Source organism: Neovison vison, chromosome 4 (genome assembly GCF_020171115.1).
Source record: "Neovison vison isolate M4711 chromosome 4, ASM_NN_V1, whole genome shotgun sequence".
Lineage (NCBI taxonomy): Eukaryota > Metazoa > Chordata > Mammalia > Carnivora > Mustelidae > Neogale > Neogale vison.
The window spans coordinates 20,380,796-20,407,028 of NC_058094.1; the positions used below are offsets into that span (position 1 = coordinate 20,380,796).

A 26,233-nucleotide genomic window follows, 5' to 3' on the forward strand; every position below is an offset into this window, starting at 1 on the left:
TTATCAAATGAATACTTTATTAGAGTCATAACACTTATAAAATAAATTTCTTTTCATCATGGAGTAACCAGATTTTAAAACCAACCAACACTTTCTCATCTCTACAGCATATATAAAGAACTTCTCAAATGTCATAATTTTTGTTCAAGTGCTTTGTCACTCAATTCACAAACCCAGAGCACGATTAATCTACAAATGTAGGTATTCACAGTCAGATGAGTTTTAGGCTTGGTTCTTAATGATCTAGAAGCAATCCATTTACAAAAGTGCCACTAAAGCCATTTCATGAAATCATTTAATTTAATGCCACCAAGCATAGACCTGTTACACTCTGGAAACAAAAATAAAATCTCACAACTAAATCTAGCAGACTAACTTTAAACGATTCCAACTTGAATGAACTATATATCCTTATGGCACATTTATGACTTTGTAATATACAATTCATAATACAGGTTTAAGTGTGTGGTATGAAGCTAGAAAAACCAAGGAAGTCAGATACTATAGAAAAGATAGGACATGAGTTGAAAGTCTTAGACTGATTTCTTCTTGCCACATATTGAAACGCGTCTGTATATCACGAACCAAACTCTGATAAGATTCTTCTTTCTAGGGGATTATTATATAAATACCATCTGCTCACTCAGCATTGATCATGTGACTCATTTGGGATGGTTCTACATGCCATGAAATCTAGTAGCACAATTCAGACATGGCACTCTTAGGGGATGACTCAGCCAAAAAAAAGGGCAAAGGGCTGAAGGTTTTGAATGGTCAAACCCCTCTTTTCCCAGAGGAAGCCCACCTGGGGCAGGACTTAAGTATCCTGCTTGGACAGTGTGGTGGGATCTGGGACTGAACTCTTACTTGTTCTCCCATTCAAGCCATTTTTTGGCACCTTCCCACAACCAGGGTCTCTAATAGATGCATTAAGGTATTTTCTGTGCAATTTGACCAGAGACAAGTTTTTAGGATGGCTGTTGTTTTACAACTGATTTCATATATCTGTTACCAATGCAAAACAACAAAGATGTCGGGGGCTATTATCAAAACACGTAAGAAGCTTCAACTTTAAATTATATTTAATACTCTATTCAAATTTAACTGAGAAAGTAATGTGAAATAATGAGAAGTAAAAAGTTAACTCTTTAGGGAAGCTCTATTTGGTAAAGCCTCATATATCCACACACAAATATTCGTATGTTCATGCACAGGACAAACAGCTATATTCCGAAGCATAAATAAACCCAAAGTTAGACATAAGTGGCTAGATACCAGTTCCAGTAGTGGTGAATGGTCTCTGGGGATCTCATTTGAAGGATGCCAGATGAGAAGTCTGCTCAGTTGTTAAGAGACCCTTAGTTTGATTAAGCAACTAGGATTTACTTCACAAATTACTTTTTCCTGTACCCAAGACTCTGCTTGAATTTGCCTGAAAAACTATCCACCACTTCTAGGGTAAGTACTTGACCATTAACACAAAGGCAACGTGATTATTGCATAATGAGGCTAAATATTACATGATTTATCTCGTTTTATACCTTTCGGGATCAGTTCAGTAAAATACATAATATATAACTAAGGTGTCACACCAGAGGTCGGCAAACTATAACCTGCAGCCCACAGGCCAAATCCAGCCTGCTTCCTGTCTTCCTGAATCAAGTTTTATCGGGACACACACTCACTCATTAATTTGCTCTTGCCCGTGGCTGCTTCCACAAAGTAACAGCAGGGTTGAATTTTTTCAACAGAGACTGCATGGCCCACAAAGTCTGAATTATTTACCATCTGGACCTTTAGAAAAAAGGGTGCCAATCTCTGTTTTATGCTAAAAGACAGAGTTCAGTGGGAAGGCTATTTAAAATGTGGTTTGTTTTTGCTTTTAGCTTTTTAAGGAAATTTTTGTTACCTATTAAAATTAAGGTTTAAGTGACTCAGCAATTAAACAAAAGAGATACCCTTTTTTCATGAGCAGTATCTGTATATTTTATGGCTATAAAGGAAAATTTTCTTTAAAAAAGAGACAGATGTAAAATTAAAGGTCATTTCTCTGTTTAACATCATAATAACATTAAAATTCCATCCACGAAATGAACCAAACTTGTTATTTAGATTCTCTCCACATACTAAACAGATTACTTTCGGAATGTTGTTCTCTCTGGACAAAATGGTATCCAAATTGATCAGACATATAAAATAGACAAATGAAACCAACACAGACCGTTAGTTTCTAAGGAGTGTTACGGTCGCCATCTTCGTAAAGCCAGACCCAAACTGCAACCATAACAAGCTGTTGTCACAAAGGCAAAAATCTAAGAAAAAGGAAACAAAAGCTCATCAGATTTATAACACTGACTTTAAGAAAACACTTATTCTAAAGAACAACTATCTGAACACTGATCACCCTTCCTAAAGATACTTCGACACGTACGAAATATAGTTTATAGTCATCTTTTTGATGATCTGTACTACTCTGTTTTACCCCCGCACATCATTAACCCTTCTTTTAAACATTCTGGCCCCCAATAATTTTCTCATTTGTGGATAGCCTTAGGTTGAACCTTTGTTCACGTGCTGGACTCACTTGTTAAATATTTCTACAACCCCTGACATGATATTCAAAAAGTCAGTACATGGTGTCTATTCATACAGTGATTTCACGGCCAAGAAAAATACAAGTCTTAGAACTTGAGGATGTATCAAACCCTTCCTGTGACAGTGGAAAATGCCTCAGAAGCAAACAAAGTAAAGCCACAGAAATGAATCAACAGACTGGCACGGGAGATCTGAAACCTGCACTCAACTCTGAATTACCGCCCTTACTACCTGACAAGGATTTCTTTAGCACCAACTATGTGTACATCAGTACATCTGGTGTAGATAGGCAAAGAGTAGATAGTGTCCTCATCCTTTGGGAATTCATGAGCCATAGAAAACTGTAAGACAAAGCAACTAAATATGGTAAAACATGATTTAGTGCAGGGATCCTTTACCAGGAAGCTCTAGCTCTGAGAAGGAATATTGGATTCACCTGGGGAACATGGCCATTGTCTAACTGCCGCTCTGCAATTCTCCCCAGCCTGCTCTGCTGGTTGTCTCTTTGACACATCTATAATCTAGACACTGTCTGCTGGATGAGAACAACCACTTCTAGTATGCATTATTAGTGAAAATGCATTTTCCTCTCCCAGGTGCATTGAAATTAAAAGTAAAGTAAGGGATTCGATGCCATGCCACAAACGCATGCCTCATATATTTAGGTAGTATTAAAACTCAGAAATTAAAGATTCACTTCTGCAGGAGGGTATGGATGAGATGGGGGTACTGTAGAACTAAAAGCACGTTGAGGTTGACCAAGGCAGTTTCACTTAAGCAGAGAGAGGGACAAAGTCACAGAAGAGGGCGGAACAGAATCATGCCATGGAGAACACTGAAAACTGGGCTCTTAGGACAAAGGAATGTCAGTGAGAAATTAATGACATGTACCGTCCACAAAGCACTTGAGCACCCACTACTCTTATGAAAGTGGGCTCTTAAGGCGACTATAAGCAGACCCATTCGGTACTACTTCGAGGCTCTGAGTGGCAATGAGAACGCAGCCTACACCACTGAGAAGGCAGGGATGAAAGGAGTGAAGGAGAATCCAACCAGAACTGATGACTCAGGAAGGACGCTTGGTAGGAAAAAAGTCATCTCCAAGTCCCTGAACTTTTCTTCACTTCACAACATTGTTAAAACCAGTGGTTTCCTAGCTGTGGTCTCTGGATAATAGGGATCCCACGGCAGTGCCTCAGAGATGATGAGGTGGGCAGATGTGGCTTCAGGAGAAGGACGGATAGGCGTTAGTCAAGACCCTTGTCTCCCACTCCAACTAGAGCAGCTGTGCTCTCGCCTTCTGTATATAATTACTGGGTTTTCAGTAAAATTTCATTAGGTGAAGCAATTTCACTTCTCCTAAAAGAAAGTGTAAAAATCATTGATCTAAATTATAAGCCTGTCAAAGTTGGGACCAGGTCTCCTTTCTGTTGCAATCCACAAATTGTCTAATTCATTGTAGACACTCAATGAATACATTTTGACAAATCTGGACAGAGGCTTGGGAACCTGATGGCTGTAGGTCGTAGAATCATTGCACCTCCATCCTTCAAAACCCAGACTCTAGACCTGTGCTGTCCAATGCGAGAGCCACCAGCCACGTGCGGCTATTTAAATTTAAATGTAATGAATTAAAAGGAATGAATTAATGGATTAATTAGTAGCCACCATATTGAATTGTGCATATATGGGATATTCCTATCATTTTAGAAAGTGCTGGTAGATTTTAATGGCGATATGGGGGAGTCCTGGGCTGTTTATATAGACTACCTAGGTGCAATAGTGAAACATTAGGGCCACCAACTTGCCACAGAGCCATATTAAATATCAGCACCTTCAGAAAATAATTTGGGTTTCTGACACTTTCAAAATTATAAAAAGAGAAATAATGTAGTATTTCTTCAAATTACCCATGTCAATGAAAAACAACAAACTCACTTAGTATGTGAATTAAGGAGGACTCAAAATTTCAAAAACCTTCCCCATGGAATGCATTTCATCTGTATGTCATCTATTGTCATGGTGGGAATATTCACGCCCTTCCGCCCTCCGACACTCCTCAGGGGCAGGAGCTGTACGTGGTTCATCCCAGTCCCCCCAAACCCCACCAATCTCCTCCTCCGTGGTAGGCTCTCCATAAGCACACACTGAATTAAAATGAATTACAAGCAGGTACTGACCACTGAAGAACACATCTCCCTCACCACATCTAAAGTTAGGGGAAATAAAAAGTACAATGAATTCTTTCTACAAAGTAGGCTCTGTTGTGCCAGGCCAGCCGCAACCATGGGCTGGCGGTCACCTGCCTCAGGGTCTACCACACCGGGGGTAAGGGCAGAACTTTGCTCAGGAGGTCATTATACAGATAAATAGCTAGTCTATGTGGCGTCAAATGGCTCCTGTTAGAGAAAGCGATGGCTGCCCAAGGGGTTTCTGGGAGACCGTGACCGTGGGGGCGGGGGTGCTGGTCGCCTGGACTCAGGGACACTCACTGTGGCTGCTACGTTTATGTTATACTGGTTATCGCTCAAGAGCGGCTGCACGGTCACCGTCATGTTGCAGCGCAGGTCATGCAGGGATGTGGCTGCGGCTTCCAGGAGGAAGGCTCCAAAGTAGAAGACGAACACTGTAAAATGGTATGCAAAATCCTAAAAGAGGAGGAAAACAAAAAAAGACACTTGTAATTAAAAATAATACTTTTTTTTATGTTTCTGTTCCTTATTTCAACTCATGAGGTTTAGATTCCGGAGGCCGAGACCACTTCATCAAACAATCTTCAGCTATACTCGCAATTGACTTGGGCTGTTCGAACAGCGTCAAGCCATTAGAATCCAAATGAAAACCAACCGACCTGCTGTAATCGATGTACTGACGAACCTGATGTCCTGAATTTTATAATAAAATACATACTTTCATATGTCTTGCTATTATACTTATTGGATAATAGTCGTATTATTGTAGTATATTATATAGTTATGTAGTAATATACATACATACATTTATAATTAAGTCTTTTATTTCTGAACAATTATTATTTTTATCCATTAGACTGTCACCCCATATACTGAAGAATGCAGAAGACTTATGACATCATAGAACTCAATACCATATCTCCCTCTATTCTAAAAAAAAAAGCAAATTATATATCATATACTTCGACAAAAAGTATAGGAACTCTCAAACAAAACTCACTCGTCATAATGTGATCTCACGTGTTGCAGCGTTGTGAAGCGTAACTTTGCTGGAATTTATAGCATCTTACATGAACCGATTTTCGTCCACACGCTGCTATGTATTTTTGTCAACAGCTCCCAGATACCTGCTACTTTACATTCATTGTCATTCATCCCTACAATCGCCATTTATTAATCCCACTTTATAGACAAGTGATTTTTTTAATTGAATGACTATTCCAAAGCCATTCAAACATAACCTTTTTCAAAGGAGACCTCAAACCCACAGAGGGCTGTCTGGTTCCAAATTCCACTTTCTCTCTGCTATCAAGCAGTCATTGATAACAGCAACATTTCGGAGAAAGAACAACACACTGCCTTTGTAAAGGCCCATTCAGCAAACAAAACTGTCAATTGTCCGTGAGAATGGTTCTTACTCTGACTAGAATAGTAAGGAAAAGTTAACTTACCAGGAGTGGGAATTACAAAGGTATGCACTAAAAATACACTCCACTTAGCACCTCTACTGTAGAAGCTGACTCACCAATGCCTTTAAAAGACTCAAGAGCAGTGTGACAGACGGATCGTGTGTCTACTCCATAGCAGAAGTGCTCAGATCCACAGAGCTTGCAACAGATGTTAACTGAAGAAGGTCAAAGTCCAAACGTCCCTCCTTTTACGGATTAAAAGTAATAGAGCTGGATCTCAGTTAGTAATTAAGATTGGAGAAAAATAGGGTTGAGATCACTAGGAGCTCATCTAAATTACTGAGGCGGACCCTCGGAAGTGGCTCAGGTGACCTGAAGAGGGGCGGAGAAGTCTGATCACGTGGCTACAGCTCGGTGTGAGGAGGCCCTCCCCTTCTTCACCAGCCTGGGCTCATGCTACCCTCCCATCTCTCCGAGCATCAGCCGCTGCGATCAGATCAGCTACCCACATCATCCTAGGTCCTAGGTATCCTAAGGTGTTGGAGGAGAAGGACTGAATTCACGGCAGCCCTGGCCAGAAAATCACTCTGCAGGCTCCTGGACTTCAGAGTCGGGCAGGCAACGCGCAGTGGGGGCTACACGTCTTTGGGAAGCAGCTCCAGATGGTCTCCTGGATCCTTGCACATTGGTAATCCCGTAGGGCACACAGTTGCTTTGTGAGGAGTCTAGTTAGCTGACAGCTCTGGCTTCGGTGGGAGGCTGTATCCCTCCCGGCAGTCCCCGGCTAATGAAGGCACAGTGGGGACACCGGTGCCCGGCCACTTTTGCCTAATGCAAGACTCTTAAGGCAAAGCCTGGGCCCCTGAGCTTCTCCTTAATTTGGGTCAGACCTTCGATCTGCAGCCCACTCTAGGACTTTCCTGCTTTATCCCATTTCCCTCCCCATGACCCTTTTTCCCATTTCCCTCCCCAGACAGGTACTATCTCTTCCCCTTCCCCTCAAAAAAAGTCTCTTGCAGTTTTTGGAGTTTTTTGTTTGTTTGGTGGTTTTGTTTGTTGGAGAGAGAGACAGCAGGAGCAGCGGAGACGGAGAAGGGGAGAGGGGGAGAGAGAGAATTAATTTATGTAGGCTCCAAGCTTAGCCTGGAGTCCAACTCGGGGCTCGATCTGATGACCCCGAGATCCTGACCTGAGCTGAAATCAGTCAGACGCTTGACCGCCTGAGCTACCCAGGTGCCCCCAAATCTCTTGCACTTTTAAATTCATCATACAGTCTGCTTTCCAGTGGACCTGAGATGACAGATATGTTCTTTAATATCCTGAACACTCCCTGCTTGGCCATTAACATCATTGTGATTAATGCATCCATTGTGTAATTATTTCTTTTTGTTTTTTAAAGATTTTATTTATTTGAAAGAAAGAGAGAGAACATGAGCAGAGGGGAGGGGCAAAGGGAGAAGCAGACTCCCCGCTGAGCAGGGAGCCCCATACAAGGCTCCATCCCAGGAACCCTGAGATCATGACCTGAGCTCAAGGCAGACACTTACCTGATTGGGCCACCCAGACGCCCCTGTGTTATTACTTCTTTACTGACACTATCTGCTACAGCAAATTCTGAGAGCCACTACAGGCCTATCTCGTTCACCACTGTATTTCTAGGGCCTACTCTAGGACTGACTCGGTATGTATCAGGAGCTCCGTCAAGGTCCCCCACCCCAGGAAGAACCACACCCACATTTCTATCTGGCCTTCCAGGCGTCTGATTTGGATTCCTGCTACGTGTGGAACGTAAGCAAGAAAGTCTTCCCCAGATTTTTGCTCATCGTTTTGGACAATGCAGATCATTTATATAAAACCGATAGTTCTTGAAGGTAAGCAGGCCTCAGAGTCATCTGAAAAGCTTGTTACTTTCTGTGTAACAAGCTGTGTCCCAGCTTCTGAGTTTCTGATTCGGAATGTCTGTGGGACCTGAGAATCTGCTCGCCCAACAAGGTGCCAGGTGCTGCCGCCGTCCCCGGTCGGGGACCACCCTTTGTGAACCACCTGTCCTGAGTCCTTGGCACCTCTCTGTGAGCAGATGGCCCCAGCCCCTTTCCGGGTCTCCTTTGTGTTCTCCTCCTCTTCTGTCCTCGGCCAAGCTTCCCGAGAGTCACACAGCCCGGACTGGGGCAAGCTTGTCTTCCCTCTTGCTCAGGGAAACAACCTTAAGCAGAGCATGATTTTTTTCTTCTTTCTTCTCCATATTCTTTTTTTTTTTTTTCTTCTCCATATTCTTATCTTTAGCCCCTGTTTTGCTCCTCAGGTCAAATTTTTACGAACTAGTCTTAAAGAAAGCTACATTGTAAATAGGGGAATCCTGGTTTCCACAATGGCAGCATGAAAAACGGACAAGAGCCACACTGAGCTTCTCTCCCTCAACCGTAAAAATGAGAGCAGCAACAGTCGTCCATAAGGAGCTGTCATAAAGATCAAGTAAGTAAATGAATGTCGGAACAGAAAATACAGTTCGGGACATTTCATAGCAGTAAGTGATGTCAACAACAGGCAAACGTATGCCACCTACTTTGGGTTTCTAGAGTGTAGCACGTTGAATTGCATGGGACTTTTTTTTTTTTTTTCTTTGTAGCTCTTATTTTTCTAAAATATGTCTTTCCTTTATATCCCACCTCTCCAAAAATGGAAAATAAGTAGGGGATCTCTTATTTTAAAGTTAGGCAAAATGCTGTTTCCTCCCTACAAAACAAAAAACAACAGAAAAATAATCTCAAAAATCAAAACTTGCTTCTTTCCTCAAATTAGAAAAGGGCAAGTTTCTAGCATTTAATATTTGTTATTACATATATTACATACTGTATTTTTATTTCATCAAGCTGGGGAAAAAATTCTGAAGATATCTACCACTGCGAATGTTAATCCAATCTCATGCTCAACAAAAAGCAAGAAACCATGAATATTTTAATTACTATCCCACAACAAATACTTTTAGAAAATAAATTCTTCTAAAAAATGCATTCCTGCTTCCTTCACGTGCTGTACGCAGGTAACATTAAGCTGTTATCACAAATGGAAACAATTATTTTTTGAGCAGTTAAAGTCTAACAATTCCAGAACGCAGCAATTAAAAACGGTTACCATCTGGTGACGATTCCATGATATGCATGGCTCAGAAATTTTTCTGGCGGAGAGAATACATGATACATTACAAAACCTACTAAAAGCAACCCTGTGGTCAGAAATGACTGATTATGTGAAAAATCACAAAAGGAGAGAGAGAAAAAAAGGAGCCTGTTCTAAATATGGCCAGCGTTTAAGTCAGCTCCGTAAAGGCATGATGAGTTGTCTCTTGGAAAGTGTGGCCGCCATGACAAGGCCGTGCAGAGAACGCCACTGTGCCAAGTGCTGCGTGGGTCTACCGCTTCCTCCCTCAGTAAGAGTGGACGGCCCCAGCTAAAGAACCCTGGGTTCAGCTCTGCAGGTCACCTCTGCAACACAGTGACAGGGTCTTTCCAATTTCAGTTTCCACTTTCATTAAGTGGTTTGATTAAAAAAGAAAGAAAGAAAGAAAAAACAGCACACACTCTTACATTTTATTGTCTGAACAACAAACATAATGTTTGTTACAGATGGGGGGAACCACATATTTAGGAAACCTAATGAATTTATAAGGATATTAATGATGTACTCAATACCAAAAATGAGACTCAATATAAATGAAAGGAGAAAAGGTGTTATGAACATAAGTCTAACAAAACCAGGCGGGATGTGGGGAAATAGGTACACATTGGTACAGTGTGTGCATCAGCTATTAGAAGGAAGGCTGGGCAGGGCAGGACCCTGGAGACTCACTACCTTCCCAGGTGATAACCCTTTAGTGGCTGGGCTACTAGGAGGTCCAGGAAGGTCCCAGAGGACAGGACAGGGTGGCAGGGAGCACAGCACTTGGAAAGAGGTAGCAGGTTGAAGCAGTGACTGTGTATTAACTAGTACTTCAGGCTATACTGGTTCCTGCTGGCCAAATACCATCTTTGGAGCTTAATACTTAAAGAGCCTGGTGGTGCTCACCAACATCGGGTATGGACTGATTCATTCATTCGTGAATATGGGAAAGCCAAGCATCCTGAAAGAGGAGGTTAAGCAATCTATCTGTAACTTAAATAGAGATTTCTGATCTTCATCACTTGACAAATTATTAGAAATGTTTTCTCATCATTAATGAGAAAGCAAGGCAAAAACATAGGAACACACTGCATCAGCAACTTATGAAACACCTGTGTGTGGGTAGGGGTGGGGGTGGGTGTGTGTGTATTGGGAATAATTTTTCCTTAAGTTTTTATTTAAATTCCAGTTAGCTAACATACAATGTAAAATTAGTTTAAAGTGTACAATTTAGTGATTCAAAGGAAGGACTGTCAGAGTGTCAAGCTGGAAGCCTTGACATATTTAAGGAATTAGGATGATTATGGATCGTACACCACAGATCAGATGCAAAGCCGCTAAGCACTTCCGAATACATTAATTCCAGGTAGGTACTATTATTACCATTCTACAGATGAAGAAATCAGAAGCCACAGAGGTTCCATACTTTGGTCAAGGCTACACAGTTACTAAACACACCAGACCTCCTTTCAGATCCCGTCAAGATTGTAACCCTTGCCCCATGCTTCCTCCTTAACTTTGCAGTTAACCTACTGTGCCTGGGCTGGCTTCGCGGCAACCACACCATTAGGCTTCACTGCTGGTAACATCCGGGGTGATGATGGCTCTCCTTATGCTCTGGAACATTCTTAAATATGCCTAACATCCCTCCTAAAGCTGGTAGATACAATGTTACTGTACCTGAAAAGAATAATACCATCCTGACTAAGGCCTGATTTAAGATCCTAATCAGCAACTGACTGAAATGAACAGAGGTTCTTCCCTGAACTCCTCACAAACTTCTTCAGGTGCTGTCCGCCGCAGACCAGAATCCAAGCTCCACTGGCCATTCTGGAATAGTCTCAGAGATGGAATAAGCCTCAGCATGAAGGAGGCCCCCTCTATTACACGGGAAAAGTGAAAGCAAGTTGATCCAATTTAGTGGCCATCATAATTTTTAAAATTAGGTGGATTATAAATTCATTTCTTAAAATTAACAATTTTTACTAGTTTAGGACAGGAATTAAAAATAAACAATCCCCTTTTCTAAGTATTTACAGTAGAGAGTATACAGCTACTGGTTTTCTGAAAAGAATGTATGTATTTAATATCTGAAGCAGAAATTGATGGAAAATTTCAAGATCTATGTCACAGTGTCCATCTCCCAAAGGCACCTCTTTGATAGTTCAATAACTGCAAAGCAAGTCATCTGTTGCAGGAAATAAGAGTCTTTGAGTAAAGGTCGTCTAAGTCATGACAGAGTAACAGAAAGGTTGCTCGGCTCTATCGACAGGAATCTCACCAACTGGGAGCCTGCTTCCCCGGGAAGGCAGCCACATCGCCGCACAGCAGACCTGGGGGTCGGACCTTTCCTCTCCCACCGGAGGCAACAGAGAAAACAGGGGACCAAGCACTTTAGGACAGAATAGGATATTTATTTTTTTTTTTTTTTTTTTTTTTTTTTTTTTTCAGAATAGGATATTTATACGTTTCTCGCATTTTCCTGAAATAGACTTAAAAATCCCTTACCAGGAAGTTCCAGTTGGCATCGATCTGAGTCACCATGCCAGACAGGAACAGGCCCAGGAAGAGGAGGGAAAAGAGAAAAGCCGTCACGGACACGAACATGACCCATCCTTGCAGCAGAGGTAGAGGAACGTTGGAGGAGGCAACCAAGATCCAGACGAGGCCCCCGAACAGCTGCGGGAAGGAAGACAGACATCATGGGCGTGGGCAACAGACCTGAACACGCTCCTTCCCCTGCCTCTCACCCTTGGTTTCTCCCCAGCCCGCTGCGCACAGTCCCGCACCCCACCCCCCCACCGCCTTTCCTCTGTCCTTGCACGCCCCTGACACCAGCTTCCCTCCAGGGCAAGGCCAGGGCTTCGGCGGACAGGTCAGACCCGGGGTGGGGGGGGCACACCCGTCTCTGCACCTGCCTTCATGTTGGATTCTCATCCTCAGCCCATGAACACAGAATCCGTTCGTTACCTGAAAGTATTTCCGTTGGACGCTGCTGCCTCTCTACTAATGTCCTCTCCGGCCAACCATTTCTCAAACTTCATCTGTGCTTGGTCCCCACCTCCGATCCGTGACCTCGGACTCTTCCAACCACTGGCTTCTGCGCTCACCGCTTCTCCGAGAGTTTATCAGCCAAGATCAGCCGTAACTTTCTAACCTGTCCCTTCTGATGGCCGTGGGCCCGCCCTTATCATGCTCTATTGGTACACACGAGATTACTGCCTACCCGGAGGATAAGAGCCGCCGCCGCTGTACAGGGCAGTCAGCACAACCTGCCTCACTTATTGACACGCCTCTGCGTGCTGGCCATGGGAACGGGCACCTGGGATGTTCGCAGACCTGACGTTCAGGAAACACCTAGTGCCTGTCAGGCACTGCTCCACACGCTGGGAACACGACGGTCTACACGCGACGCTGGGTTTCTGCCATCACAGAATTCACCATCTCTTACAGGAAAGAGACTATTTTATTTTATTTTTAAAAAATATTTATTTGTTTACTTATTTATTTGGAGAGAGCAAGTCGGGGAAGGGGCAGAGGGAGAGAGAGAGGGAATCTCAAGCAGACTCCACACTGAGCGCAGGGCCTGAGGCAGGGCTCGATGTCACAACCCTGAGATCATGACCTGAGTGGAAATCAAGAGTCAGACGCTGAACCAACCTAGCCACCCCGGCACCTCAGGAAAGAGACAATTAAACAAGTGAGTAAAATGCTGCTTCACACATGTCACAATTGGGCAAACAGTGAGCACTGCAGGTTCCCAGATGGAGGGCACTAAAAAATCAAAGCTGGAAACTCAGGAAACACACCTGGAAGGCAACAAACCAAAAGACAAAGCTAGGGCGTGTAGGGGCAGGAGGAGAAGGCTGTCCCAGGGCAGGAGGCCAGCCCTGAGAGGACCTGGCAGAGCTGAGGGGCAGGGCTCAGCATGGCAGGGACAGCAGGTAGCATGTGGGGCACGGCCGGAGGAGAGCGCGGGAGGCTGAGCTGAAGGGTCGGGCTGGTCCACTCAAGGAGGTGAGCTTCTCCCACGGGCCACGGGAGGCCACACAACACCTGAGCAGGAACTAGCCTGACCCAGTCTGTATTCAGAAGCTTCTCTCTGGCCAGAGAGGAACGAATGCGGGGCTGAGGGACCACAGAGGAGACCGTTACAGCCACAGAGCACAACCCAGACTTGGGCAAGAAGCACAGAGGGGAGCGAAAGGATTAGACAGAAACTGAGAAGTGGTGGCAGGTGGTGACCGATCAGATAGGGGACATGAGAGCAAAAGAACAGATAAGGAAGAAACTCAGATTCCTGGCTTGGGCAATGAGGCGTGAGGGAGAAATCACAGGAGGAGAAGTGATGAGGGCACAGAGACAGTCGGTTCTATGACCCGAACTGCCACGGTCTCCTCTAACCTACCCCTAAAGCCACAGAGGCTACACACCCTTTGCATGGGATTCCAGGCCCCTCATGCTCTAACCTGTCTTTCTCAGCCTTTGTCCCTTCCCACGAAGTCCCTCACATTTCACATTAAAGAAAAAAATCCACAGTCCAAAGACAAAGCGCTTTCACATCCGGCGGCCTGACATATGCCGGCCCAGAATGTCGTTCCCTGCCCACGTGTATTTGAGAAACCACCATTCAGAGTCCATCCTGAAGAGCACATCATCTCAGAAGGCCTTCCCGAGTTCTACCCCGCCCAGGTGCCCGCCCTGTGCCCTGGGCAAGCTCCCTACAGGGGTATGTTACGTGGATAAGAACCACCGCAAGTGGACCACCCGGCTTCCAGGCCAGTTGCACTAGGAGACCCTCCTGGCATCCGGCTGCCTTCTAGGCCGCTGCGCGCTAAGCCAGTTCCCCTCTGACACAACGATCCTTTCCTATTCGCCAGGTACTACGCTAGAGGCGGTGGTCCAAAAACCTAGGCTGTGCACCCGTGCTGAAGCCACCTGCAGCTGAAGCCACCTTAGGCCCTCCCCACCCCTGGCCACACACACACACACACAGAGTCATATCATAGAAACATGTCCCTGTGGCATGCAGAAGGCTCTCCAATATTTGTTTCGTAAATAAGCTCCAATTTTCCAAGACCAGCTGGAACTCTACATATTCATATTAAAAACCAATAATCAAGGGGCGCCTGGGTGGCTTAGTGGGTTAAAGCCTCTACCTTCGGCTTGGGACATGATCCCAGGGTTCTGGGATCGAGCCCCACATCAGGCTCTCTGCTCAGCGGGAAGCCTGCTTTCCCTTCTCTCTCTGCCTACTTGTGATCTCTCTCTGTGTCAAATAAATAAACAAAATCTTAAAAAAAAGAAAAACCAATAATCATGTGTATCTTGCTTCTTAAGTATAGAGATAATACCCAAATTGCACAAATCACTAAAAGTTAAAATCACAAGTTTTACTAATTCAAGTTTCTAAATGGAGGCCCAGTCGTATACGCCATTACCACCTTGAAAAAGATTTTCGAAAGCATAATACATTATCACTTGAGTATGATAATGGCAGCACCAATCTAATCAATTTATAATTGTGGTTGTTGGTATATCTGAAGTCCTAATTTCAAATTAAAAAATTAAAAAAAAATTTAAAAAATTAACAATCAACCCAGAAAGTTTCATGAAATAAGTCTAAGTCATGAATATGAATGCATATTTAAAAAATTTAGCCACAACCTTTTTTACCAGCTATGAAAGAAATAATGTTCCCGGTAAAAAGATTCTCTACTCTTTCATACTGTTTATTAAATACGTGAAGGTGATAAGATCTTCAAATCCTTCCCTTTTTTCACAGCATCATCTTCCTGGTAACCTTTTCTTACTCTCCCACTATAAATAACTTATGCTACTTTATTACTTAAGAAATATGCCTTGCTATTAAATATCTATTATTAAAGAGTCGTTTATTGAGAAGCGAGGTGTGAGTACACAGGTAATAAACTGGCTACGTTTGTCAGAGGCAAGCAGACGCCACAGACAGAAAAGCATAATTATAGGATACAGGGATTATGATAACTTGACTCTCTGAGGAAGGGCTATATGATCCCCTGGAATTAAAGAAACATTTCATAAACCCCGACGGGACCTCAAACTAGCTGGTCTCAAATCTCCCACCAGGCACTGTAGAAGAATACTTGGGGGAAAAAACGAAAAAAAAAAAAAAGAAATTAAGAAAGAAAGAAAAAAAAAAAAAAGCGAGTTTCTGTCTCCAGGAGCTCTAGGTTAGGGAGAAAGAGACACCATCAAATCTGATTCAGGAGCAGATTGTGGTGAATACTATAAAAAGAGCTCCACACACTGTGCTCTGAGAGACCGGGAGAGGAGAGAAGAAACAGAGTGGGAGGCGTTGAGAGAGGGAGGTAGGGGAAGGAAGGGAGGGAGGGAAGTCAAGGGAGGCAGGGGAGGTGAGGGAAGCAGGGGGGCAGGGGGACAGGGGAGGCAGGGGGATCAGGGGGCAGGAGGGCAGGGGAGGCAGGGGCGGCGGGGGGGGGGGTCGGGGAGGCAGGGGGCAGGGGGACAGGAGGGCAGGGGGACTGGAGGACAGGGTGGGCAGGGGAGGCAGGTTTGGAAGCAGGCTTGAGAGGTAGACAGGGCTTGGACAGCGGATGCTGATGTGAAACAGTAGAGATGAACCATTCTCGTCATACTCAAAATTACAGCCCTTGCAACACCTCCAAGGCTTGGGAAGGGAAAGGAAAGCTTATACAAAAAGAGAACAGATTGGCCTCTTCATGGGTGGTGTGTGTGTGTTACAGGGGAGTGGGGCAGGGGAAGGAGGAAGGTGTATGAGTGCCCTTCCCACTCTATCAGCACCCCTAACCCCTCCCTCCCCCGGATTCCTGGCTCAGTGAGTCTGTGAGATCCGGGCAAAAGTCCTGCTCCCCATGGCAGCTTTGGGAGGGGCCACAGGGATGGGCTGGAGAACAGAAGCGAGGCCACCAGGGACCCGCCTTCCTCACCGCAAGACGGTCATGTCGGTACAGGGGTGACGGGGCTCTGACACAGTCCTTTCTTCCTCGCTTCAGGATTTCCTTTTGCCAAAAGCTACCTTTTCTCCATGGGCTCCCCAAGCTGGCTCCAACTTGAAAAACTGATCCTTACATAACACGACCACTGTCCATCCAATGCTGGGCGTTACGAAGCCGAGAGCATTTACCAGCCTCACTGTAACCATTCCCATCCTGGTTCAGTACAGGCGACTCTGGAGGGAGCCTTGGTTTTTGAGCGCAGAAATGGTTAAAATCTGCAGGAGAACAGCTGGTAAAATATCCTAGCAACGGCTGGGTACACACGCTGTGGGGAGGGGCAGAAGGCTTTGTCTGCCCACATTCTCCCCTCTCAAATCTGAATCCACATTCTGACCTCTTGTCTATCACTGCCTTCCATCCCTTTCCAGTGCCCCAGAAAGTCTGACACTTACATACCAGACTCCCCCAATGCACCCCATTTTGACATTTCTTTCAGGAAGTACTAACTTGGGGCTCATGCCTCTGGACCCCAAGCTCTACCAAGAAAAACGACTGGACTTCCAGGTATGTTGCAAAGGCCAATGTTTCCTAGAAGTAGGTGTCCGCCTTCCCCTGGGACTCGGTTCCCCCCTTACCCTCTGAGCTGCAATTAAGGCGATCCTGGCAGATGCCTTGAGTGCTCACGTGTGCGCTGGACTGCGATTACTCGATCGCCACACAGTCCGAAAACCCCAGCCCTCCTTGGTGGCCGACCATCTGCTCGTCACTGTAGCTTGGCTCCTGTAGCCCGCAAGGGTGTGACAGCCGTGCAGCCTTCCCGTAAGCAAGCTGTGGAAGTTTCCCTCCACGCATCTTACTGAACTGCACCCTCCAAGTTGGACTTAAAACTAGGTAAACACGCCAGTGCCTACTCTGACCTATTTTTAGTCAATGTTTGGAATGAGAACAGGCAAAGGTAAATGAATCTGAAGGTACGAAGGACTGGTTAGACTACCCCTAAGGAGAAATACTTCATTATTTAGAGCTTCCTGTGTATGACATATAACCCCTTCTCTTTCCGATTTTCCTGCTATTTATAGATTGAACTTTTCACCACTGTAGCAGTGATGAACCAACCAGCAACCTGGAGGGGGAAAAAACTGTCTCTTCATCTGGTTTATAAAGTTAGCTTGAGTGAGAGTTTGAAGCTGATAAGGATAAGAGAAGTATCAGCTAGCATTTATCTAATGCTTATGTCCCAAGAACTGCTCTAAAGGTTTCATTTGTACCAATTTAATCCACACCAACTCTGAGACATGATTACCATTTTATTCCCATTTTACAGATAAGTCGAAGTAGACAGCCTTTAAAAACTTGCCCTAAGTTACACAGTTAATAACTGTTGGAAATGGGACTTGAACTTGGCAACTGGCTTCCAGAGCCTATGCTCTTGACGCTATGCTATTGTGCCTCCCTCAAAGGTTAGTGTTCCTTCTAGAGCAGGGTTTTCTATCCTTCTGCTGTGGACTGCCTTGCTGGAGGTGGGAGGGTTGATTTCCTATCAATTGGGTAGTTAATTGCATTTTTCTGAGGACACAACTTTCATCAGAATCTCAGAGCCATCTGTGCCCCTCCCAAAGTTCAGAATATCCTATCTTCTTGGTAACCTCTCCTGTTGTAATCAATGCTGGCTTACTGGGTATCCACAAATGAAACAACGTGGTTAAAGAATGTTTAATGTTTTCAGACCATCATCTAATGAATAGATTACCTACTATTAGCTCTTTATACACAATCTGTAGTCCAAGTTTGTTTTTTTTTAAAGAGTTTACTGATTCATTTGAGAGGAAGAGAGAGAGAGAGAGAGAGCGAGCAGGTGTGTGAACACAAACAGGGGGGAGAGGCAGAGGGAGACAGAGAAGTAGACCTTCCAGTGAGCAGGGAACCCCACGCAGGACTAAAGGCAGATGTTTAACCGACTGAGCCACCCAGGCATCCTCCAAGACTTTTTAAACTGGGCACATACTTCAGTCAACATGTACCACTTACAGATGTGCTTCCAAGGTAGCCCATAAATGTGTAAATTCAGTCATGGCATGACTGTAGTGGAGTGTAACCATCCTGAGAACACGGCTGCTATCTCTCCAAGGCCCCCTTCTTCCCAGCACCGCAACTTTTCCAGCTAGCCTGAACCCTAGCCTGGCACTCCAACCCCTCATCCCTTATCCCCTGCAAACGAGTCCATCCCACTGGCCCATCCTTCTGCCTAGCATGTGCCACCTACATTTTCTCTGGATAAGTAAATGCTGGTAGCAGGTCTTCCAGAAAGATTTCCCTGGCTGGATGCCATCCCTCGGTGCTTCTGTGGTTACTGATCACTTGTCTCTTCTGTGTCACTTACAACTACTGATTTGAAATCACAGGCGCATCTGGCTGTTTGGCCCACTGGAGTATGAGGTCAGAGTCAGCAGCATTGCCTCAAACATCTCTCCATGCTCAGAGCCCATGACAATGCTTTGTCCAGAAGAGGTTCAGCTACGTTCTCTTCAAAATGAATGAAAACCCACCAGTGTGTGTCATGAACGGTTCTAGAAGAAAATACAGAAGTACAGCTTGAGATGCTCAGAACACACTGCTGTCTGGAGCCGAGCTCATTCCCTGGTACATGGTGGGTGGTTGAAAACAGGCATGAAGATCAGCGAAGCAAGAACACGTACTTCTCAATTTTTCAGTTATTACTGGCAGCACCCACCACCCTGTAGGAGAACTCAGGAGGCAGGGAAGGAGAGTTATGGGGAAGTTGGCAGTCTAGCTTTTGCCAGTCTACCTCATGACACCCCATTTTCAATCTTCTTCAGACCCCAAAGGTGTTCAGTTCATCCATTCTACTGCAATTCCTGCTGGAACTCTTGACCGGGGTAGTGGTTGCCCTGTGGCTCACACGCCCTCCTTCTGCTCCCTCCATCCATCCCCATCCGCCCTCTCCCTTTGAGGACTTCCATCCAAACTGGTCCTGGTCCTGGACTAGCCCTGGTAGGTACAGCCGGCAAGGTGTGCTTGTTTTAAATCAGAGAAAGGAAAACAAGACAAGTTCTGGGAAGCAATGAGAAATAACAGAGCTAGAAGAGGCCTCTATAGAAAACAGACTAATGCAAAAAAAAAAAAAAAAAACAGACTAATGCAAAAGAAGTTTTACTTTTTAGACTTACATCTGAAAGTTTAATAAAAATGTGTTTGAGGATCCTTAAAAGAATTTGGTACTACAGTTCTTCTTTGTTTTGTTTTCTTCTCCATCCAACCCAAACTTCCATTTTGGTCTCTTAAATAGTTGGTGCTAATGTTAAACTGGAAAGCACATCTTATAGGGGAGAGATATGTTCTGGTCCCTTTTTATTCTTACTTATCATTGCCTTTGATTTTTAAAAAATCCTCTTTTCATGTTTGTGGGTAACTATTTATCACCGAGGTTAAAAATGTCCGTGCAGGCCACTGCCTTGACATCAGCAGGCGTTTTACAAACCATCGGCTCTTTCCCTCTTTTTGACCTCCCTCCTTCTGGAAGCTACTATACAAAAGTTAAGAATGTCATATAGGGTGACTCTTTCATATAAAAGAGGACAGAGGAAATTCAGATCAGACGGCAGATTCCTGGAGAAGAATCATGACATTTTAAAAGTTGCTCAGGACATCAACCGCCAAGCTGCCCTTCTCTGCTCCAAGCAGTTTCTCTAGAATATTCTCACACGCTGTCCAGTTTGTCCTGCTGACCCAACAGCATCTGTCAGGTGCCGCACACATACGATGGAGTGTACACTAGCCTCGTTCCCACACTTTGTCATTACACAGCCTTCCCTGTTCAGAAACATCAGCTCCAATATGCCATGTTCAGGGCTCTTATCACCAGCTACCATGTTTCTACAGGGTTCTGCAAAACCAATCTCCTCTCCTCGGCCTTTTCCTTGGAGCTCAAGGTCAAGACATTTAGGAACCCGACTCCAAGTGTCCTGGGCTGCCATTCCTCATGTTCCGTCCAGGGCTTCCAGTCAGGGGCAAACGACTGCCGAAAATAGTGTTTTCTGAACTGCATCTGAACTGATGCAGGGGCATCAGTTCATTTTCTCTTATGAAATGTTAAGGACTCTTTACCCATGGCTGGAGATTTTTAACCCAGAGGTAAAGGGAAAATCTTGCTTATAGAATTAAAACCCTGTTAGAGAGGGGCACCTATCCTGGAAGAGCCCCTCTTCACCACTGCCAACGCTCAGTGTCCCTGGGCAACTCAAATCTATTTTCTGGGCAAGAAAAGGAAACTCTGTACATCTGACCATTTATATGTTAGCCCAGTGTCAAAGCTCTGGGCTGAAAATAACCTGCAATCCCTTCCACAGATTGCTCTGCATGGCCGCACATGCCTGCTCGGAGCCCCTCCCACCCTCCCCATCATCCGCTCATTAACATTTGTTTTCCTGGCATAATTCCTCCGAGTTACATCTTCTATTTAAGCCTGGTCTAGTATCATTTCAGGACAAGCCACACGTTGCGTACTTGGTTGACCTTCCAAACGTCAGATCTGCCTCTCCCCTTCTCCACTTCTTTCATTTGTCAAGTTGTCATTATGCCTCCTTCAAACCACTGACACAAGCCCCGGAGTTGATGTCTCTGCCTTCCATCTGTTTTATAACCAAGCCTCATTCCGCAAAGATCTCTAAAACACAAGTATGGTCGCATTTGCCCCTGTCGGTCAGCAGCTCCCCATCCTGTGCCCTGGCCTATCGTTTCCCAGCGCATCACAACTCGAGCCCTACCTGCTTGCTCTCCTTCTGCCTCCTTCCCACATGTTCTATAAAAAAACCAAGACAAACAACTGCTAGAACCCTCATGCCACAGTCTGTCTCGTCTCGAGGGTTTACACATGCCCTCGTTTCTACCTGGAATTTTCTTCCCCACTTTTTCTGTCCATTGAATTTGTCTATTCATCATTTAAAACTAAACTCAAACGTCACCATTCTGTTCAAGCTGTCTGTTCTGGACTCCTCAGTGGCCAGATTTTTTAAGATTTTATTTATTTGAGGAGAGAGAAAGTGCTCGTATGCCAATGAGCACCACTGGGGAGAGGGGCAGAGGGAGACACAGGCTCCCTGCTGAGTGGAGAGCCCAAAGCTGGGCTCAATCCCAGGACCCAGAGATCATAACCTGAACCAAAGTCAGATGCTTAATGGACTGAGCCACCCAGGTGCCCCTCTACCCTGTTTTTCAATAAGACTTTTCAGGAACTAATTTTACCCCTTCAAACACAGCACTGTAATTCTTTCTTGACTTTATACTTCAGTATATAGGAATCACTTAAGGGTAGGAGCTATCCTATTTCCAGGGCATAGAATAAGGCCTGATGCACAGCAGATTCTTAATTATTTCTTAAATAACTGAAAATTACTCAGATATCCGCAACACTGCAGGTTGAAGCATGTGAATAAGAGTCCTAGACTAGGGCACCTGGGTGGCTCAGTGCATTAAGCCTCTGCCCTTGGCTTGGGTCATGATCCCAGGGTCCTGGGATCAAGCCCCACATCGGGCTCTCTGCTCAGTGGGGAGCCTGCTTCCTCCTCTCTCTCTCTCTCTCTGTCTACTTGTGATCACTGTCTGTCAAATAAATAAATAAAATCTTAAAAAAAAAAAAAAAGGAGTCCTAGAATATCTCCCATAAAGAAAAATGTTAATGAATATCTTGGGGAACATGGGCTGTTTCTCAAACACCAAAACCATGAAACACACTGAATTCAATATATTGACCTTTATTCCTTTCCATGTTTAATACTGTTACATCTAATCTTCTTTGTGCAGTATACAAGGCAAGCTGAGGACAGGGACCTGAAGTATCTTATTCAGCCCAATAGTCCAGCTGCTCCAGTGTCATTTTCTTATGAACAGACCTGCCTGGAAAACACTTTAGCTCCAGCTCACTCTCCATACGTTCATCTTCCTTGAATGGTAGTTATGTTTACGCATACCATCTCAACTAGGTTGTATGCTCTTCCAGGCGAAGAAGGGCCTAAGCGTCTTTTTTTCCTGGAAGAGTGCCTTGCACACAGTAGGTATTCAATTCATACCTGACAAACGGCTTAGAAAACATTAATTCAGGAAAACATGAGAGAATTTGAAAATGAAACTGTGACGGTGATGTTTTCCCTCATTGCAAAAATAACTTAGCATTAAGCTCTTCATGGCAGGCGTAGCTCAGTGCACAAACTGAGGGGCTGACAATCCATCTATCTGGGAATGGGACACACCTATCCCAAAAAAGCATGCCTGGCGTGTGTGTGGCTGCAATGTTCACTACCTACAGAGCCAGTGTTATAAATGGTCTTACCTGGTGCTGCCAGGGGGGGCGCTGTTTGCATCTTTTGAATGACCTCTCAACAAATGACTTGTACTTGAGAGATTATGAGTGGGTATAATAAGGGGGATTGAGACTGAATTCTTCATGTAAAATTTGAAAGAATTTACACTGAAGTATAGTTGACATATAATGGTATATAGTTTCAGGCTTACGACATAGGGACTCAACAATTCTACACATTACTCAGTGTTCACCACGGTAATTAGTCCCACCATCTGTGAGACTGAATTTTCTGAGCAAGTTTGATCTCTGCTCTCTTAGGGCGTATAACCCAATATCTCTAAGCAGTGTGGAAGGGGAAGGGCCAAGAAGGAGCTCTAGTTTGGCTCACAATGAGGTCTGTGTTTCTCTGAGGTCACCAGTTTCATTGGATGATTTCGGTTATTTTACTTTTGCGGGGGTGGGCTGGGGAGGAGGGAGGATGATATTCAAGTAAAAGAGGCAAGGGAGACCTAGATTTTAACCATCACATATGTTTGGCCATAATAAGGGAAAAGTGAACTGACAAAGCTTTTGGAAGTGATGCTATTCTATGTAGGTAAGGGTCTGAGACTCATTTCTTCAGTAAGAAGCCAGACATGAAGAGATAAGAGGAAAGTCTGGCTATTTCTGGGAGCCTGGGTCCCTGCTAGAATGGGGAGGGGTAGAAGCTCTTGTACAGGGAGAAAATTCATATTTTCATGAGAGCTGTCTTGTCCATGGCCCTGATAAAGACCGCTGATAAAGACCGCTCTTGGCGGTTCCCAGCCATGACTGTACCCCAGAATCTCTAGGGAGCTTTTAGAAGAACCTGGCTGACTCTGGGCAACCCAACCCCTCCCCCAACCCCAGAGATTCCAATTTAATTAGTCTGGGCCAGTCACCATATTTTTAAAAGCTTCCCAAGTAATTAAGTACAGCAGAGTTGAGAACTAACTACTTGGCCCCATAAAGAAATACGGGGGCAGGAGAGGGAAAACACAATAGAATAAATCACTTCCACTTTTTCCCATCAGAATTAGGCAACGTTTCCAAAAGCGTGATAAGACCATAGATGATCCCCGAGACAGGATTTGATTCGACAGCACACAGAGAAGCCGTCTCTGTATATATGTTCCATATATACAGACAGGTACCCTTACCTATCCTTACATATCCTTACATATATACATACATGTGTAAATATATATCTTTGGGTAATACTAGAAAAATAGCCCCAGTATATCAAAGTTGAGGACTCATGTGTATTATTGTTTAGGATGAGGCTTAAAGTAGGTGCTAAAGTTTAGGAAGGGAATTGAAGTGAACATTCTGTAAATTCTAGAACAGGTGGAATGCGGATTTGGCAAAAACTTGTAAAAGAGGTATGCAAACAACTGGAGTTTGAGAAACATGGCACTGAAGCAGCCCAGAACTTACACAAGCTTTCTCCCCAGATCCTACTGTTCCGAGCGCATCTCCCCCACACCCAGCAGAGCCCGGGCCTAGTGCCATCCGCTCCCTACTCTTCTCACATGGATGCCTGTGCCTCATCCCAAGTACTCAGATGCTTCTGAACTGGGCTCAGACTCAAACCAGCCTCTTCCAGCCTCGCCATCACGATCCGATTACTGATGGCGTAGCCTGTAACTCCCTTGTCTCCTTTTTCAGATTCAAATCTGAGCTAAACTTAACTTCGCACGCCTTAGCCACCTCAGCATAATAGGGCAGAAAACCAATGCTCACAAGGCGTTCCAGCCCCAGAAGCACAAAAGTGAAACTGAAGCGACCAAATCCAGGTTATGCAAACTCAAAGGAACAGGTGAGGGAAGGGAGATGAAAACTCCAGACCCACCAAACAACATCAGCCTCCAGGAAGGGCAGAGCCCCGCGCTCTGGATTTGCCCTTCTCAGGCGATGATGCAACCGTGAGTTGCCCAATTTATGTTTGCACATTTCCCCTGGTCCACGATGAGTTCCAAAAGATTCCAACTCCATAAAATTGCCTTCAAAAAGTTTAAGTCTCTAGCCCAATAAGGTTGCCGGTCAGGCCAGGTGACCTCACCTTCACCTAGACCCAGGAAAGTGTGCTGACAAGGTGTGGAGGGGCACAGGTCCACTAGAAGCCAGAAGGTGCAAAGGTGGGCAGCGAGGAACTTGACAGCCACGTTTCCTCTGCCGCTCTCGCACCCACTGCATTAGAAACTGCCAAGGGCACGGTTCATACTTGACCTTTTTCCCTGCCCTGCCTCCTAAACCCTGCTCCTCTCCCCAATCCAAAGGGCACTAATAATGGCAAGGGGTGGGAGGGGCGGGGAGCCCAGGTCTTAAGCCCGCCTTCTCTTCCTGGTACCTCCCGCCTCGGATTTTCACATCGTGGCAGCCTCCAGGTCACTCAATCACCGGCTGGCTACACCTTTGCGCCACCCAACAAAATGGCAGGTTAGCAACAGGCGAGGCCCAGAGCGCCTGCTCTAGCTCCAGCCAAGCGCGCCCCCCCGGCCAAGCCGCCGGGGGTCTCCGGCAGTGCCCCAAGCCCAAACACCCTTCCCCTCTGAAAGTCCCCAATCCGGGGCCCCGCCGGGCTGTCTGCTCGCTCTCTCGGGGCGATTTCTGTCGCCAGCGGGGGAGCAGGTGCCAGCGTAACAGGTGCCAGGCGAGTGGGCCCAGGTTCCGGCTGCGCCAGGCAGGGAGAGGGCAGAACCCCAGGAGGGGCGCAGGTAAAGGCCACGTCGGAGGGAAGGGAGCTGGGGCCCGCGCGCAGAGGGAGACAGCCCCGGGAGCAAGGATGCCGCTGCCCTTCCTCGCTGCCCCCGGCGCGACCGTCACCGAGGCTGCCCCACTTACAATCTCCAGGCAGACGAAGGCACCCGAGTAGGTCCGCAGGATGTCCGGACCGGCGGGCAGAGTGATCCGGGGCGCCGGGAAGGACACGGCGGGGTTCGGGGGCGGCGGGACTGGCGCTCCGCCGGCCGACATGCTGCCGCTGCCGCTCTGCGTCTCCGCGAGCCGCCGCCTCCCTCCGCCCGCCTCGGCAGCCCCGGCTCCCGCCGCCGCCGCCGCCGCCGCTCGGGTCCGCGGGGTCCGGGCGCGCTGCGCGGGAGGGGGCGTGGCCGCGCTGCCTCGAGCCGCGCGGGGCCCCGCCCTGTCACATGGGCCCAGGTGAGCCCTCCACGGCCACCCAGCCCGCGCCCGTCACGTGCACAGGTGCGGCGGCCACCTGGCGCGGTCCTTTCTGCTCCGCTCCGCGCGCCCCTCGCGGGCCAGCGCCCCGCTCTTCATTTGTTTCTTATATCCCTCGTCTTAGTTTCCACCTGCCCTTCCCCCCGCCCCCCAGTCTCACAACTACCCTACCCCACTTTCCTCAACTTAACTACCAGACCGGTCGTGAAGTTGTGACCCAGAAGGTATAATCAAGGTCACCAGTCACACCTAATAAGTGGAGCGGATCTGCCTTAAATGGGACTCTAGTAGGATTTTTTAAAAATACTAGGACAGAGTCAGATGGTTCAGCCCCAGTGGCGGTGGACGCTGGACAGGTAACTGGCTTCTTTGTGCGCGGGTGGTGTGCTCATCTGTGAAATGGGG

At 45.9% G+C, this 26,233-nt stretch overlaps 1 protein-coding gene across 2 annotated transcripts; it reads right to left on the reverse strand.

The window, feature by feature from the left end:
- MAL2 (mal, T cell differentiation protein 2) lies at positions 1-25,653 on the reverse strand. Of its 2 annotated transcripts, none has more exons than XM_044245050.1 (4): positions 25,493-25,653; positions 11,861-12,031; positions 5,088-5,243; positions 1-2,312 (listed from the first exon to the last, which is right to left on the reverse strand). In XM_044245050.1, exons 1-4 carry the CDS (start codon positions 25,622-25,624, stop codon positions 2,241-2,243), a joined length of 531 nt encoding a protein of 176 aa, XP_044100985.1. In that variant the 5' UTR covers positions 25,625-25,653; the 3' UTR covers positions 1-2,240. The 2 variants fall into 2 exon arrangements, with proteins under 2 accessions (XP_044100985.1, XP_044100986.1); XM_044245051.1 differs by lacking the exon at positions 25,493-25,653 and adding an exon at positions 18,575-18,870.
- Between the last annotated feature and the right edge of the window lie 580 nt (positions 25,654-26,233).